The sequence below is a fragment of the Labrus bergylta genome, chromosome 24 (assembly GCF_963930695.1).
Source record: "Labrus bergylta chromosome 24, fLabBer1.1, whole genome shotgun sequence".
Lineage (NCBI taxonomy): Eukaryota > Metazoa > Chordata > Actinopteri > Labriformes > Labridae > Labrus > Labrus bergylta.
Genome location: NC_089218.1, coordinates 8,906,204 through 8,922,090, shown reverse-complemented (window position 1 = coordinate 8,922,090; position 15,887 = coordinate 8,906,204). Strand labels below are relative to the sequence as shown.

At 44.0% G+C, this 15,887-nt stretch overlaps 1 protein-coding gene across 2 annotated transcripts in view; it reads right to left on the bottom strand.

Moving 5' to 3' along the window:
• Nucleotides 1-14,765, bottom strand: part of LOC109984174 (receptor tyrosine-protein kinase erbB-4) — a 222,756-nt gene extending 207,991 nt beyond the window's left edge. For both annotated transcript variants that reach the window (XM_065951976.1, XM_065951978.1), the window contains exon 1: nucleotides 14,405-14,765. In XM_065951976.1, coding sequence (XP_065808048.1) covers nucleotides 14,405-14,468 — 64 coding nt within the window. In that variant the 5' untranslated portion in view covers nucleotides 14,469-14,765. The remainder of the gene's footprint in view (nucleotides 1-14,404) is intronic.
• Nucleotides 14,766-15,887: the final 1,122 nt, after the last annotated feature.

Below are 15,887 nucleotides of genomic sequence, written 5' to 3'. Positions count from 1 at the left end.
TATAAAGGTGCTAAATGTAGGATTAGACGTATTGGTTTGCCATTTTATCCAGCCGACATTGTCCTTTTATTAAATATCAGATATCAGCCAGTCAGTGTCCTCTATCACAGATTTGATGGATGTTCTTCTCTAACCACAGCTGCATTAAACAGGCTGTAAAAACCTGCAATGCGGCTTTATTTCCAGGACCATTCCACATTGCTTTAACTGTCCATAGTTTTGTTCATTTAAGTTTTCATTTAAAAGGCAGTGGGTCACCTTGACTGTAGTCACAGCTAAGTGCTCTGATAGGAATTCATTAGATCCGTTTTGAAATGAATGAATGACGAGTCGTGCAGCCGTGTACATTTTGGGGTTGTTGTTTTTTTTTTTTTCAAGGATTTTTCCGCTCGTCGCTGCGTCAACGCTTTGAAAAGAAAACAGCTAAGGATGATTTGTGTCAACATTGAACCTTTAAAATACCTGATCTTACGAGTATGAGACTGTAAAAAATTAACAAGAGTGGAGGAAGGACACGTCTTTCAGCACTCTAAATGTTATATACTGCAAATTAAACAAGATTTGGTTTAATAGGTTGGAAGACGGTAAACTGCACAGTCTATAAACGCTAGAGATGGGACCGATCTGATCTTATATTGGCAACAGGTCTGATATTTCAAGTATAGTGCAGGTAACATAATTAATCCTAAAATCTTAAAGCAGGAGCGCATTTGAGCCAAAACACAGGTCACCACATTTTGCAGTTTTTCTTCATGGACGAGGGTGCTACAACCTGCTCTGTTCTCAGAACAGGACTCGCCTTAGGTTAGCCCTGCAAACTCCCAACACACACATACAGATATGCGCCTGAGGTGTGTGTGCACACATGCCAATCTGCACCAGTCACAAACACACACACACACACACACACACACAAATGATGCCATTTGGGAGCAGCGGCCTTGATTCGCAGCGCTCTAATTAAGTAAATGAGAGAATCGGAGAGGCAGATGGTGGGAGAAGAAGAAAAGGCAAATAACCACACTTCCTCCTCGTTCTGTCTGGGTAGCCCACAGGGCTGCAACTGTTTCCCTTTCTCTCACCTCGGCCTTTTTCTCTTGTTTTTTTTTTCCTGATTTTTTCTGCTTGCTTGCCTCTTTCTGGTAATTCACTGTGGAAGAACAACCATCAAACTGTCTGTTCTCTGTGTTATCTCCCCCTTCTGTCCACTGTGTGTGTGTGTGTGTGTGTGTGTGCTTATGTCACATGCCCTGCAGGTAGACATGGCGTCCCCTGAAAGGAAATGGAAACCCCCCCCCGTATGATGGGAAATGAAATATGACTGCATGTGTGAGTGTCCGCGTATCTAATATGTTCCCATGTAGGACAGAGTGCCTATCTTTCCCCGCTCTCCATATTTCATGTCGCTTACCCTGACGGTGTGTGTAGAAAGGTGAGCGTGCATACTCTCCGTCTGCCGCCACAACAACTCTCTCACTCGGGCTCTAAACGTCTTATCTTCACTTAAAAGAAAAAGAAAAAACTTTTTTGCACCGACTTCCAGCTTGCCAGCGCAGTTAAAACCCTGACATTTAGTCTGAGTGAAGAGGCTGTGATAGAAATGTTCTCGCGCTCTGGGAATACTGATGTCTCTGAAATTGAGTTGAAATAATACTTCTAACAAAATCTGGAATGTTTTTTTTTATGAATTCTAACGGTGTGATACTTCAATGGCCAGTCAAATTATGAAGTAAGTGTCAGGGTCAGCCATTCAAACGGTTTGATCAAATCGTCCCAAGTACAAGAAATGATAAGCAATTGTTCTCCCAGTTGAAAAGTTCCAATACCTTGATTTGGGTTGAAGCCAACAAGTATGAAAAACATTTCTTTATTGAAAAATCACCTCATTATTACTCTTTTGGGTGAATTGGAGGCCAAAACCAATTCTGGAATCCAATACTATCGATATTAGTGTAGGGATTGATGGTAAGATTTATACTAGTACTGTATTGGTATTGATGCTAGTAGGTGTGTAGATATTGTTCTTTATGGTGTTCCTCATGGCTTTTATTGGAACCACTGTCACAACATCAACCAGGACCAAAGTCTAAAGGTTCTTTTATCCACTTGGAATGATGATTATGTTAAAAAATGATATAAGAGGGAGAAGAGCTGCATCAGTTCTTCACTTATTGTGTCTGAGATCTGGGTTACAGAGCGCTTTGAGAAATCCCCCAAAGAATGTCGTCAAATGACACACATCTCTCTCTGCTTTCCAAACACTCACTGATGAGCAGGATCTTCATTTTTCTTTTTTTACCTAATTGGATTTGCAGAAATTCCTCAAGTGGAAAAACCTCTAAAAGCAGTCTATAATCCGGCACCAAAAGCTATGACACGCCACAACAATGAGTTTTTGGAGTGAACCCGTTTGTATGCCCCACTGCCCCCGCGGTTGAAACATGATTTCAAGGGAGTGAAAGCCTTTTGAGAATTTCATTTTCGAGCAGAACACGGGGCTCACAGAGGGCAGCAGCGTGACGGTGCGAAGCGCTGTCTGCACCGCCGGACGATGGAACCACGTGTGCTCGGACTCTATCTGTCCCTGCATTTTATCTGCAGCTTTTCTGAATGTCTCTCTGTCCGTCTTTCATACTGTCTCTCTTAGGATTTTCTCACAGCGCTTATCTGCAGGAAAAAACACATGAATACATGCAGCAGCTCTGGAATCCAATGGACTTTGAATGAACCTGAGACGGAGTAACATTTCAAGTATTAGAATCAATTTGCTTTTATCGAAACAAGAGCTTTGACTGTGCCAGTGTTCAAGTAGAAATGTCAAACGTACACTGATTGCTGCTCCAGGATTTGCTGCTTTTCTTAGTTGTATTTCATCAGAAATTGTGTATTGTTTCTTCTTTTTAGATGGGTTAAAAAACTAAAATGAGAGCCTCGGCTTAGGAAGAAGACAAAGCTTCACAACCGCAGCTTCAAATCAGAAAATGATTTAATGTCTAAAGTTGGACCGCTCACAGAAATAATGGAGACAATAGTTTTTTTACTACCAATCTGTTGGGGTGCAAATCGTACCGATCCCACTCTAAAGGCTGGAGCTAGACTCACTGCTGTGCATTGATTGGACGCAATTTGGGTTACACTCCCCCCTGTCAAGTAAGGGTACGGTTTACTACGGAGACGCAAGCAAGATCAGGGTTTACAGAACCGAAGTGTACTGAACCAAACCGGACCGCTTGGTGGAGAACGGGGTCTTGAAGTTCTTGTAGAACTCAGCATGATCCCATATTTTAGGAATAATAAGAGTGAGAGAATGTTGTAGATAGATTCAGTATGAATATGTTACTGCGACAGTGAACAGTTTGTAGACGTGTGTTTAACCGGTTGTCACTGAACACAAGGAAAAAACAAACACACACACACACACACACACACAGTATTTGTTCTTTGTCGTTTTGCTTGTCTGCAGGTAAAAGCAACACGTGACCCCATTAGCATTATCCATGGAGACAAGACAAAACAAGGCTGTGTGTGTGTGTGCATGTGTGCATGTGTGTAATGATGCATCCCACTGATGCAAATATAGATCTTCACACACTCGACGGTTACACAAAAGATACTTGAATTGCACACACACACACACACACACACACACACACACACAAACCGAATGCATGTGTGGCCCCAGTTTGATTAATTGGAGCGTTCAGCAGCAGTGATAGCTGTACTCCTTAGAGACAACAACACTGTCTCAACTGCTCCACCTTAACCTCTGCTGGATACACACTTCCTCTCTCTCTCACACACACACACACACACACACACACACACACACACACACACACACACACACACACACACACACACACACACACACACACACACACACACACACACACACACACACACACACACACACACACACACACACACACACACACACACACACACACACACACACACACACACACACACACACACACACGTCGTCCCTTCCTTTCTCAGCCGAATCCGGACAACCGCTCCTGTTTTAGCCCTCGTTCTCTTGCAAACGACCCTCCATCCAGGTAGATTTCACCTTGCCAAGAGCGACAGTGTTGTGTTTTTTTTTTTGCCGCGGAGCAACTGGTAAAGGTACAACACAGGGGAGCACTCAGGTGTGTGTGTGTGTGTGTGTGTGCGCGCGTCAGTGTGTGTTTTTGCCTCTCAGCTGCAGACAAATTAATGAACCGACGCTCAAAACCATAGAAATGCACAAACAGATTCTTATAAGTGCACTCTTTTGCAGCGTTCCCTCATTTTTCTTGCCAATGAAGGTGACTCACACACACACACTCACACACACACACACACACACACACAGTAACAGCAAAAGCTTGGCCAAGGTTTTTCTCCTCTACAAGTTTTATGTAGCTTTAAAGCAGCCCAAGGAGCGGCCATATTTCTTTTAGGACTGCAAGGTGACTCCGGAGAGGAAAAAAGTGGGGGTAATGAGGATAAGAAGAAGCACAGGAAGTGTCTCAACCTCTGGTCAAGGTGTTGTTCAACGCCAACCCACCTGCAATCCCCCTTCCTCCTCCTCCTCCTCCTCTCCATTGTCTCCCCCACATCCTCTCATGCTCCCTTCTTATCTATTCTCAGAGACTTTCCATCTCTTTTACCTCGGTCACACACACACACACACACACACACACACACACACACACACACACACACACACACACACACACACACACACACACACACACACACACACACACACACACACACACACACACACACACACACACACACACACACACACACACACACACACACACACACACACACACACACACACACACACACCTCCACCTTTTCTCTCTCTCTCTCGTTCTATTCCCTCCCTCCCCGGTCAGCTGTCACGGCTGCCACTTCCTCGCGCCCACTCATTTATTACAGGTCAGCGTCACAGAAGGGGGGGCCGTTTAAAAAGGACAACGTGCCCCATCTGAACACGCACGCACGCACGCACGCACGCACGCACGCACGCACGCACGCACGCACAACCTCCAACTTATACAGTACACATGGACTTGCAATGAGCTGTAACAGGAACAAATAGGTGCAAAATTCTACACATACAAACGGGCAAACCCCCGTTTCATCTGTTTGCAGGTGCTGGAACACTGACTTAATAAAATGAATGGATGCATGTCCGCTTAGGGCTTCCGTACATAAGACAAGCTTTCTTGTTTTTGCTTATTTTCAGACTTATTTTGGGGCTTTTTACTCATCTGGGCAGCAATAAACGCGCACTAATAACCTCATGAGGCAGGACGTAATGTGGAGACTTTACAGGCGTTGCATTAACTTTGGATTCATGTGCATACTGTGCATGCTTTCCTGTATGTATGCACCAACACACACTTAAGTCACAGGAGTGTGCGCTGTCGTTACGTCGCCCTCGACAGAGAACACAGCGTGTCTCCATGTTTGAACACAGTTCTAATCTTGTCGTATTAGCGGAACATGACTCCGAGTCACAGTGAGTGATGCTCCTGTGGCTCAGTGTTTGTGTCCTTGAAATACTTCAGCGAAACCTCCCCTGATATTATATTTTAATCCTCGCCATCGACGCTCTTTCTTTCTGCCACGATGACAACTGGAACAACACAATAATCTCTTGTTTTCTCTGCTCGCTGTTTTTTTTTTTTTTTTTTTTTTTTAAATAACGTGGGCAAATATTCAGAGAGAGAATTAAAGCAGAGAGAGATACAGAGAGACTCTGGCACAAATAGCCTGATAGACACAACGGCGCACATGCTTAGGCATACAGAGTATCAATTACACACACATACACACACACACACACACACACACACACACACACACACACACACACACACACACACACACACACACACACACAACACACACACACAGATTAAGGCCCTGATTAAGGCTGGTGTCGCATAAAAGTCTTGGAACAGTAAATATCCTTAATTTGTAGTGTAATTAAACAGATTAGCTGCCGTGAATATCTTAACAGGGATTAGTTCACACACAATACACCAGGCGGCCTTGACTAAACACACATACACACACACACACACACACACAAACACACAAACGCTGACAGAGAAACACACACCGAGAGAGAATGAAATCCACCCAAAATAGCACGACTTTTTCTCGACTCCCCTAAGATGCAACTGGGAGACACATGAGTGAGTAAGTAAAGGTGTGTGTGTGTGTGTGTGTGTGTGTGTGTGTGTGTGTGTGTGTGTGTGTGTGTATGAGTGTGTAGCAACTTCACAAGAGAGAGAGAGAGAGAGAGAGAGAGAGACAATGGAACAAAGCTACAGGCAGAAATCTACAGGTCTTGTTTGAGTTGCCGGATCGACACGCGCACAGATGAGGGATTACAGGCCGGTGATCATTTCTCCTTTCACAGACTTTCATTAAAACGTAAAGCTCTGTCAAGGTTATGGGAAGAAGAAGAAGAAAAAAACTCTATTGTGATTCTAATGCCCTCCATTGTGCCGCGCTGAGAGGCAGAACAGAAAGCAAGAGGAAGCAAGAGAAAGGAGGCAAAGGAACAAAAAGAGAGAGGAGTAAAAAAAAAAAAAAAAAAAAAAAAGGTCCCAGATTTCGCTGTGAAAGACTCGAGTCGATGGCACTTGATCCCGCTTCGCCAAGGAAGCTCTGCCAATCAAAGGGGGGCTGAACGCCGTCCCACTTCCTGCGTTGGCCCCGCGCCTGAGCACATAGCTGCAAGTATAAATCATAGCCAACACTTGTTTACACAAGCACACATTGGAAACGGATGCATATGCACACAAACAGTTATGTCCCACAAAGCTAATAAACCTCTCAAATCAGAACTGCAACTCTTCCCCTGACGCTAATCCAAATGCTAGCAACTTCAAATCAAACAGCAAACAGCTTGAGCAAACAGCTGCACAAATTCATATTTTCTGATAAAAAATAAAATGGGTGCAATGACTAGGCTGTGTGCAAAAAAAAAAGTGCAATTGCAAGATTGTAAAAAAATCCACTTTCCGGAAAGCTAACTAGCAGTCGCAGCACTTTATAGCATCTTTAAGCTAATAGCTTTGGTTTGGGGGATGAGAGCCTTTCTTTTCTGTTTTAGTCTAACTGCTTTCTCAGCTTGTTTTGCAAGATGTCAAACAAAATGCTTCTTTAGGAAAAGCTAGACAATGGCCATATTTACTTAACGTTGCTTGGCAGCGCAGACACAAACGTTTCAGACCGGGGTGGGCCAACGACTAATGCAGGGGCGGAGTTAAGTATGTTAGGCTAACACACAATTCACTTCCGTTTTCCAACTCCTCTACTGTGTTCTTATTTTTCTTTAAATAGCAAGGAACACAAAAGAGTGGCAACACAATAACATTGCCAATCATAGTTTATGATTTTAGGGGGGGGCCCCTCTGGTGGCCGGCCAGATGTTAAAGGTGGGCGGGCTCTTGGATGCGCCCCTGTTGTTTGGTGTTCCTCTCAGCCCTTTCAATTTTACAGTCATTTGTCAAATGTTTTGTTGAACCAAGTGGTCCACAAATGGTCGTATCCACTGGCTGATTCTGAGTCATTGGATGGTCCTAGTTTTTTCTGACTTTCTAATGAGTTGTCCTATGATTATAATTACAGACTGTAGTTCACTGAGGAGGGTTGTCTACATGATAAATGTTGGAAGAAAAACTGTACAATCTGTTCGATTATTGCAGCGTCACGGTCAGCTGCTGATCACACAAACTTTGAAAGGGCAGCTGCGATTGAGGTTGAGAGTTCAAAGTAACTGTTGTTCAAATGCCCACAGTATGAAAGTGGAGCATTATCTCAGCCTCTGAAGATAAAGTCACCAAGTGCAATAACGTTTTCCATAATTTAGTCATCCTAAATCAAAGGATTAAAGCACATTAAGTCATTAAAATGTTAATGTCAACCAGTAATTAATTAACTCCAGTTTTATGAGGATTAACAGAAATATTCATTTTCTTAAATCTGCTGTTTTTATTTAGTTTTTTTGATGCAACTTCAAAGCTTTATGGTTAAAAACATCAATATGAAGTCATTGAATTGAAGATGAATTGGAATACATCTTTGGATGTGCAAAAAAACACGACAAACAATCACAGGCACGAGGATTTCTTTGGTCGCTTCTCGTCAATATCTGAGAATTCAACAAGTTAACAAGAGGACCCTCTGAAGGGTTTACAACTCCAAAGCGTCCAAGTCCACACACACAGAAGGACCACATTTGTCTGTGTAAGCATGTAAATGACAGCTTGATTGGTGTAAGACGCTGCCGACAGCATGTTGTCCGTGAAACAAATTGGGTGTTGTAATTAAAGGGGGAAAAATGAGATGTTTTCTATTCTCCCTGCGTGCACAGTGACAGCCTCACACACACACACACACACACACACACACACACACACACACACACACACACACACACTAATGAAAGACTGAGGGAGGAGTGTGTGTGAGGAAGAGAGAGAGAGACAGAGGGAAATAAAAAGCTGTTAAAAAGAAGGAGGGGGAGAAGAGCAGAGGCAGTGAAAGATGAAGCAGAGACGGGAGGTAAAACAGAGTGGGGATGTTAACGGATGTGAACAGGGAGGGAGGCGAGGTGTGTGTGGGGGAGAGAGGAGATAAAGAAACGGATGGACTGAAGGAAAAGAGATGACAAAGGTGGAGGAAAGGAGGTGGAAGAGAGCTAATGAAATAAAAGAAGGGTTCTTATACCAGAGGAGAAACTCTGAAGTGGTGTGAGGCAACTCTTAAAATGTGTGTTTGTGTGTGTGTGTGTGTGTGTTTGTGTTTGTGTGTGTGTGTTTAGGAAGCCCCTCAGACGCAGGATGGAGGCATTTGTCTCTGAGTGGAATTACAAGTGGCGGGCCGAAACAAACCCTCCAGTGGTCTAGAAGAAACAGTAGAGGAGGAAAAAAAAAAAAAAAAAGGTTCCTCTGTCTTTCCTGTCCTTTCTTTTCCTGGGCTATGCCTCGCTAATACCGTGTGTGTGTGTGTGTGTGTGTGTGTGTGTGTGTGTGTGTGTGTGTGTGTGTGTGTGTGTGTGTGTGTGCAAGAGGAAATAAAAAGAGTGGAAGCAAGACGTGTGCTTGAAGCAAAGAAGGATGAACAATGTGAAGCCGCCTAACACTTAATTATAAACAAGTTTCCGCTGAACTTTCCCCCCTTAAAGTTGCATGACCGCGCGTGCACGCTGGACGTAAATAAAGACTTCAGCGGAATCAGCATGCAAAGACGAATTAAACGAGCGCCTGTTGGGGTGCTTTAAGTAAAACCCTGAGCGTGGAACTGTGTTTTCCGTGTGGGAGTGAGATCTCAGTCCTCCTCCTGAAAGAGGACATCTGTGCCAGGCTTCCAGCCTTCCGACCGGCCAATCTAACTCGCACTAGGAGTTGGCACTGGACGCCTCGCCGCTACCAAAGCCAAACCCTGCTCATCATTAGGCAGCAAAGGCACAAGAGGGAGTGGGAGATGGGGAGGGAAGGGGGGGGGGGGTTCAAAAAGTCCGTCCTGCCAAGCACACAAACAGCGCCAGAGACGACGACGACGACGACGGACCAAGAAGCAAGCATGGGGATGATTACAGAGGCCAACAAAGCCTTGGATGTTTTCCTTCCCATGCTGTGCGGTTCTTATACCGCATGTAAATATTTGGGTGGTTTCACAAAACTTGCAAGAACAGAAGCCCCTCTGTACAGCCGGGGGGTAAAGAAAAATGTCAGCGCACAGGCCTCGTGACGTCGTCGGTTGGGATCGCTGTTTGCTCAAAAAGCGTGAGAAGAGAAGACAAAAAAAAAAAAAAAAAACGGAGAAAGAACAGCATCATCTTTGTTCGGGCCCTAGTAGATGATTATCAGAGTGCTGATTCAGACGGCGAGTACCAACCGGAGGTAGTGCACTGCAAGATCAGGCCTTGGGAAAGCGTTCCATCACCCCCACGCATCACATAGCCATTTGTAAGGCTTCCCTCGCGGCCCAAGAGACTGTCCAGTTGTGACAAAGGGAGCAAATAAGAGCCCACACCTCAATGCCGCCCTCACTGAACTGCAATTCTTATTCTTTTGTGCAAACAGAAGTGTTTTATTCCCCCCAGAAGACACCAACAAATGCACAGATACCCCACTCAGATCCTGATAGTTCTTGTCCATCAATGATGCCTTTGCATTCGCCCAGCACCTTGCACATACCTGGCACGGGTTAAGCCTGGCAGATATCAAGTTATGATAGCAGTGTTGACTAATTTAAAGCAAGATTGAATTCCTTCACCCCTCTCATCTCTCATGCTGTCAAATAAAGGCCTCGCGGTCTAGACTGATGGTATCAAAAAAAAAAAAAGCTTAATTAGCTTGTAATAAATTCTCATTTCCGTCAGTCTTCTACAAAGCCTCGGCCAGCGCCATGTGTGCCAGCTGACAGACGCCCAGTAATTTGATACTGGCATTCAGCGGGTCCCCCAACAACCCCCCCCGCCCCCCCACCACCACCACCACCGCACCCCCCAGCCATTTCGCAGGAGAGCACGTCTTTAAATGTCACCCAAACACACACATGCACGTGCAAAATGCTGCAGCAGTGGCCATACACATTCAGGAGCTGGGGGGCAATTGAAAGGTTTCAGGCATTTCTTTGGACAAGCAGATAAACAAGACAAGCTTCATAGAGGATGATGAAATTACTGGTGTGAGATTCATTTTTTAAAAAATGGTTCACCAGGACTGTCTTTTTAGCCGGAATCAAAAAAAAAAAAAACAGGGAGGAGGATCCCAATCCGGCAGAGTTAAATATCAAAGATTCACCCCGGCAAGCTCTGCGGAGGAATCAGTTATTCAAGTGAATTCCTTTGATTTGGCCTTTTGCAGAGTTCTTTTCAAGACATTCAAAGCAAATCAACGGACTGGAAGACAGCTGGATTTTAAGACATGACTGTAGAACTTTCTACATTACAGAAAAAAGTATTTTGACCAATCATACAAGGGTTTCCAGACCTTTCTGGTAGACGTCCCACATGCTCTCTCTAAAGGACGAAGATGGAATCAAAGAATTCCGGACCAGTGAGCGCTCGCTGCGACCGAAAATGACAAGTATTGGAGCAGTGACCTCTAGAGCTTTGAAGATTCCTCGAGTCATCAGCAGCACATCAACTGATAATTAGTGGAAACCAATTGGATTCTGGAATAATCCCTTTTCAGGAAAAACCTCCAAATTTACCCTGTTCCAAATTCGCAATTGACGAATGACAAGTATGCAATTTCAGAACTCATCGCCTGTCATCTGGTGACGACGTAGCTTTTTGGGAAATGGGTAATATTTGGTGGGTTATAAGGGATAACCAGGCAAAGCCATGCAAATGGATTTGCCAAATGGATGGTAGCCCAAGGACTTTGGGACTGCATTACTGTTAAAGCATGTCCATATTTTGCTCACCAATTGGACTGTCCACAACCAAGCAATCATGACTCTACTGCAAGGCAACTCTTCTAAGACTAAAAAAACTTGTCGCTATAGCCTACAGGTTGGCAAAGGTGGGCACAGTTCATTAAAAATGAATCTGTTAAAAAAACTGTTAACTTTACTTACTGCATTGTCAATAGTTTCCAGTTCTTAAGGGGCCTTGATGACTAACAAAAACTCAAAATGAAACGTGTCTGTTTTGATAAATCACTATTGTCCTCACCCTAGCGGCGCTCCAGAAGTATCTTCATGTATGTCTAGCAGTATTTCACAATCAAAGAGCACAGTGCAGAGTCAGCATTTTGGCTCGTCATTCAATCATTTTAATATTCCGGTCTGGACATTAACAGAATTTCCCATAAGTTAAAGGTTTGGATAAACGTTTTGCAATTTAACGTCCACTTTTTGAAAATGAGTGCCATTAATGAATGATTATTCTGCAGATTGGTGAGGTCGAATGCAACAAGCTATTTGAATGCATTGCCCCTTCCTGTGAAAAACTTTAACACATATATATCTTTCCCATTTCCATAACCAAAAATTGAGAGAATTAATGCAAGATTAATATGTAGCTGGAGGCGATAAAACCACCAAGTCAGAGACTTCAATTAAATTCATTAAGACTTGAATGATCAGGGAAATTTGCTAAGTTAAAAATTTCTCATGCCTTAGGCCAGGATTGATCAATCACTTGCGATATTAGCTTGGATCTTATCTATCAATGAACGAGCATCACTCGGGTCAATTCTGAATTCTGAATAAGATCTGGTCTTTGTTTTAATTTGGTATCAATGTTAAGATTTATGATCCCACAGAATGCTAAGCCTGTACACTAATCCACCATGATCCTACCACACTGCCAACAATCTTTCAGACTGGAGCAAAACATCAATCAAGTCGCTGGCAGTGTGAACACCTCCATTTCTGGCACACACGTGTCTGTACTGTGCATCAAACGCACAGTTTAGTGTTTACCAGCTGACTGGCAGGAATTGTGCAGACATTTGTCTTGCTGCAGGAGCTCACTGACAGATTCTATCACTATGTTAAACAGCAGTGGAGTGAACATATCTAGCCTTGACATACTCCAACCTGATACCTGCTTTAAATGGGACTGATTTATTGCACTGGGTATGACATTTTTAAAACCACAATAAGGACAGGGAGATTATGGGAAAGGGAGCAGAATAGTAGACGGACAGCACGCAAGTATCTCCACACTTTACACCCACTGACACCCACACACACACAATGAACTTCCCAAGAGGCATTGCTGAGATTCTTGGGCTGAATTTGCATCACAAATATCTTGGATTGGAAGTGTATGCATAGAGAATAAATAAAAAAACAAGGAGGGTGCCGCTCTTTCTTCCCCATTCATATGAAGTGACACCAATTGCACCCATCCACTCCTGTTTAAAAAGGCGGCATTCGGCGCCTTCCATCCAAGATCCACAGCACATTCAGCGGGGAGGGTGAGCGTGTGTTTGTCCAGCTCTGCCTGGGAACCACAAACCACCAGAGTTTGCGCCAAATCTCAAACCTCTCCTTGGTGGAGGGGGAGAAAGGCGTCCTGAAGTCCTATTTGGGACTCCTAGAGGACGGGCGATTGCCAGAATTCGCCTCCAAACATCCACTCTTCAGTGTTTCCACTTTCTGTTATCTGTTCCCTACTTCTGCATTATTTGCAAAATCTTCAAAAGATCAATTAAGAAGCAAGATTCTGGCATCAAGTAGTGCTTAAGCACATTACACTCCACATCCATCAGGACGTCTGAGAACAAAAGCTCCACTGAAAAAAGTTCATCAGCGGAACTTCAAAAGCCTCACTCACACTGCCATTATTTGCCAGGATAAATATGCAGCATCATGATCAAGATATCACCCAGCAAGTGTTGCAGGCTTTATCGTAACATGTTGCAGCATCACAGCATAACTGTCTGCAAACATCCTGCAGGGGTGCCCAAGGAAAAATACAACACAGGTAAAGACGCAAATAAAAAATATCATTAACTTCCAAATTAATTGGCTCTTGAGTAGCAGGGACACATCACACGTGTTTATGGGATGACTGCAGGCACATTAAAGTGATTTTCGTCCTGGGATTGACACCACAGGGGTCCTAATGATGAAAGCGAGTTGTTGTTTTTTTTTATTCCTCCCACCGCCTGTATAGCCCTCAGTATATCTGCTACATCTAAATTATTCAAAGACAGTAAGGGGTGCAAACTGTGCCACTGGTGCAAGCGAGATAAACTCAAATAAATCTGCACAAATAGCCGCGGTCCTCGCTCTGTCAATGCCCCCTTAAGGGATTTAAATTAAAAGGATGGTGCATTCATTCATTCATATTTAGAGTACAATATGAAACGGCAGAGTGAGGAGCGGCGCTATCATGAGAGAATCGAGAGTCTTTCAGTGAATTTAAAAAGATTTCTAAGCCGAGGTTTGCCTTTGTGGACATTTTTTTTTTTTTTAGCGAAATCAGGCACACAAGCAAAGTGGATTACGCGCTTTAAAATGTGTCGTTTCCGATCTCGGATGGGCTTAAACATCAAAGAAAGTGGTGTAAAAAAAAAAAAAAAGGAGGGGAGTTTGAGATTTTTACGCAGAGCTTTTCCTCCGCTGAATCTGTGCTGCAGGTGTGTGTGTGTCTGCGATTATTCAAATCACAAGCAGCGTGTTTGGATATGAAGTTGTGTTAAGTTTGTGTCAGTGATGAAGCGCTTACTGTACAGCACAGGTGTTTCAGTGTGGCGCAGTTTTATCGCCATGAAGCAAACTCGTGGAGTAAATGTAGCTTCGATTGTGAAGCTTTGTTTGCCTTAATCTGGCGGCTTCTTGAGGGGAGTTTGGAGCAAGATTTGCGTCTGACCTGACCGAAAGACCCAGGAGCAAAGACGTCCAACAAAGCACTCACCTGACTGTGCTGCACTCGATCGAATCACCGCCAAAGTGACGAGGACGCAGGCGAGGAACTTCATCTTGGAAAAGGGCTGCTCGTCTTGATAACTCCCGTAACTCACATGTCCAATTAAGATATCCTCGTTGTTCCACACACAAACACACAAAAATTAACAACCAAAAGAAGAAAAAAAAAATAACGTCAGAGTCTTCTTGGCTTCTTGGAGAGCGCTGGCACAGTTTCCGTGCGCCGTGGAGAGCTTTTACGCGCCGCGCTTTTTTTCCTCTGTTGTTGTTTGTTTATCAGTTCCCAGACCAGTGTTTAGGTCGCTTTCCGCCACGGATACTCTGAGCCATTTACTCCTCACACTGCCATAGCGCCGGTGGCTTGGGGGGGGGGAAGAGGAGGAGGGGGGTGGTGGTGGTGGTGGTGGTGGGGGGGGTGTTGAGTGCGCGCGTGTGTGCGCTGGGACGTTGGAGGGGTTTTAAACACGCCTCCGTAGCGTGACTGACACCTCCTTGAGCGAATTAAATCGGCCATCCAAAAAGATTAGGAGCGTTTTGTCTTCTCTTTTTTTTTGGAAGTCCGCCCACCTCACTTATCACCTCATCTGATTGGTTATTTGGCGGCAGTGCTGCTGTCAATGCACCTGTCAGGAGCAGATTTTGTTTTGGTTTCCTGCTGGGAGGTGAGGAGTGTGAATTGCTACCTGTGGGCTTTAGAAGAAACACAGAAATCCGCTCTTTCTTATGATACACTGATCACAGCTGAATTTCCATGCACGCGTTTTAGCCCATTGGTTTCCATTAAAGCACATTCATTCCCAATTTAGAGGAAATACTTCCTGTTGTATTGCAAAAGCTAGAAAACAGTAAAGACAAAACAGTAAAAACAGAAAACAGTTTAGATTTTCAGGTCAAAGTAGACACATCAAGTGTACTAACTTTTAAAAGTACTCTTCATTCAAAAATATGAGTATTGAATATGCTGACTTACAGTAAGAGAAAGTTGAACCTGGTGCCAGCAGGTTCAGCCTCTGCAAATACCCACCACAAAAAAGCACAGCCGATAAACTTTGATGATGCCACTCTAATAGGGCTGCAGTGAACAGGATAGCTCCAGCTATATACCATTTTCAGGGCCGCTCATTTTTACAAGCCAGTGTCCCAACCTCGTCTGCTCTCTGTGAACTGATGTGAAAATATAAAACCAGCTCAAAAAATAAATCCTGGAGGACAAAGAGGTTCAGATATGTGATGCGTGTAAGGGGGATTTTAGATCATAAACTGTCTCGATTAGCAAAATAACCCCACTGCTCTGGCAGCAGAGATGGCAAAGGGACCAGAATGCTGCTTCATATATTCCCACAGTGCCAAAGAGAAGGTTTATTCTGTGTCCTCTGCTGCCCTCTAGGGGAATTTTGGTGGAATTACTTGTTTTTTTTCCCCCAGCCTTTTTCCTCTCAGACTGCATGAATCATAAAGCTGTTCAGGGACGT